The sequence below is a fragment of the Etheostoma cragini genome, unplaced genomic scaffold, assembly GCF_013103735.1.
Source record: "Etheostoma cragini isolate CJK2018 unplaced genomic scaffold, CSU_Ecrag_1.0 ScbMSFa_1792, whole genome shotgun sequence".
Classification (NCBI taxonomy): Eukaryota; Metazoa; Chordata; class Actinopteri; order Perciformes; family Percidae; genus Etheostoma; species Etheostoma cragini.
Genome location: NW_023265883.1, coordinates 1 through 2286, shown reverse-complemented (window position 1 = coordinate 2286; position 2286 = coordinate 1). Strand labels below are relative to the sequence as shown.

The following is a 2286-nucleotide window of genomic DNA, read 5'->3' as shown; positions in this document are numbered from 1 at the left end:
GGGGCTGGGAAATACTTGATGAATTTCAATCCAAATTTAGGGTGACTCGACGGAATTTGTTCAAATCGATGTCCATCACTCAATTGTTACCGACCTCAGCGTCATGCGAGCATCCAGTTCATGTAGTGATTTTTGCAGTCCATCTACCTTCTCTGCCAGACCGGTGGTCACACGAAGCAACTCCACCGACTGGGCCCTGTTGGGGTCAATCCCCTTCTGCGTCCCCCCAGACCGGTCTGAGATGTTGCAAGACAGTTCACGGGACTGGTCGGCCCTCAGATGTAAAACCGTCATCCTCTCAACCACTCTATGTAGATACTCTTTAAGTTCCCCAGACAGCTGGTGGGTGAATTTGCTGGCGGCTGTCTTACCAATGTTCTGTTAGGTCAGCGAGACCCCAAGGCCGACGTTCAGGAGCCCCACCAACAGAATTACAATTATCCAAATGTCTTCAACGTCTTCCACAGTCAGGACGTCCAGGCAGACTGCTTGCCAATTCTTCCAGGAATCGCGAGCGTAGCCTGCAGGGAACTTCCCCCCGGGGCAGACCGGCTCCCCCAGAGAAGCATGTTTAGGTGAAAAAATCTTGTCAATAGCGCTGAGCGACCAGTTGATCAATTCCATGTTGAATATTCCAGGAATACAGCAGGCAGGGGACACAGAGGAAAAGTAGCACAAGACAAGCCAGACAGACGGGAAGAAGCCAAGCTGAGATAAGAGGGGAGAGGAGGAAAAACACGACTGCTCTCGCCAGAAGCAGGAAGAAGAAATCAGCTCGTCCACGTGACATCAACCTTCAGCCCAGACGAGGACTTTCGGACTTTGACATATTATTCTATAAAATCTGGTCCATGATCCTGACCATGTAAATTTGGTTCGGATCAAATAAGGCGAGTGTGAAAATGCGCTTAAAGACCAGGACAGGACCAAGACAGGACCAGGATAGGACCAGGTGTCAGGAATCAATGCTTCGCTAGCTGGTTGGAGACATCATGGCCCTTTTTAAAGAGAAAGATCTGAATGGGACAGAAAGACCTCCGAGTTCCCAGTCACAGAGTATATGATGGGGGCAGTGCTGGTAGGAGCCAATCAGAGGGGGTCTTACCATGCAGGGGGGGCTCCTGGCTCAGGTAGGGGGGGTAGTGCTGGTAGGAGTAGGAGGGGTCCGGGGAGGAGGTGGGGTACACCTGCTGCTGCTGCTGCCAGCAGCTCTGATGGTACCACTGGGGACATATTAACAAAATATATTAACGACCTATCCCTGAGTTCCCCGGAGAGGACTATTGGTACCACAGACCTATCCCAGGGAGGACTAGTGGTATCAGAGACCTATCCCGAGAGGACTAGTGGTACCACAGACCTATCCCAGAGTTACCCAGAGAGGACTAGTGGTACCACAGACCTATCCCAGAGTTACCCAGAGAGGACTAGTGGTACCACAGACCTATCCCAGGGAGGACTAGTGGTATCAGAGACCTATCCCGAGAGGACTAGTGGTACTACAGACCTATCCCGGAGTTCCCCAGAGAGGACTAGTGGTACTACAGACCTATCCCAGAGTTCCCCAGAGAGGACTAGTGGTACTACAGACCTATCCCAGAGTTACCCAGAGAGGACTAGTGGTACTACAGACCTATCCCAGAGTTACCCAGAGAGGACTAGTGGTACTACGGACTTATCCCAGAGTTACCCAGAGAGGACTAGTGATACCACAGTCCTATCCCAGAGTTACCCAGAAAGGACTATTGGTACCAGAGACCTATCCCAGAGAGGACTATTGGTACCAGAGACCTATCCCAATGAGAACTATTGGTACCAGAGACCTATCCCAGAGAGGACTAGAGGTACCACAGACCTATCTCAGAGTTACTTATAAATAAATCAAATGGAAAAATTGTCCCAGTTGTGTAAAGATTTAAATTATAACGAGTTATGAAAATGTTCTCACCTGGACTCCGAGGTTAAAGTAATACTGCAGGACTCTGCAGTCTACACACACACACACACACACACACACACACACACAGTGAGACAGGAAGCTGCAACAGGAAGTGATGCTGTGTTTTTGTTGTTTGACCTCTGACCTCTGGGTAAGTCACTGCCGTTAGGGTCGTAGGAGTAAGGGGGCGGAGCCACCACGGTGCAGAGTGGCTCACCCATCTCGTTAACCAACCAGGGAGAGGACGCCGGGATCGCCATGGCAACTAACAGAAAACATCAAATGAGACATGACGTTATAATTTCTCCATCAGCGTCAGAGTTCATTTTCACGTGTGTGTGTGTGTG

General features: G+C 50.2%; 1 protein-coding gene across 1 annotated transcript; it reads right to left on the bottom strand.

The window, feature by feature from the left end:
- Nucleotides 1–1049: 1049 nt before the first annotated feature.
- Nucleotides 1050–2202, bottom strand: LOC117940145 (putative bifunctional UDP-N-acetylglucosamine transferase and deubiquitinase ALG13). Its single transcript, XM_034865518.1, has 3 exons — nucleotides 2085–2202; nucleotides 1949–1989; nucleotides 1050–1223 (listed from the first exon to the last, which is right to left on the bottom strand). The coding sequence occupies exons 1-3, from the start codon at nucleotides 2197–2199 to the stop codon at nucleotides 1050–1052; spliced, it is 330 nt and encodes a 109-aa protein (XP_034721409.1). The 5' UTR covers nucleotides 2200–2202.
- Nucleotides 2203–2286: the final 84 nt, after the last annotated feature.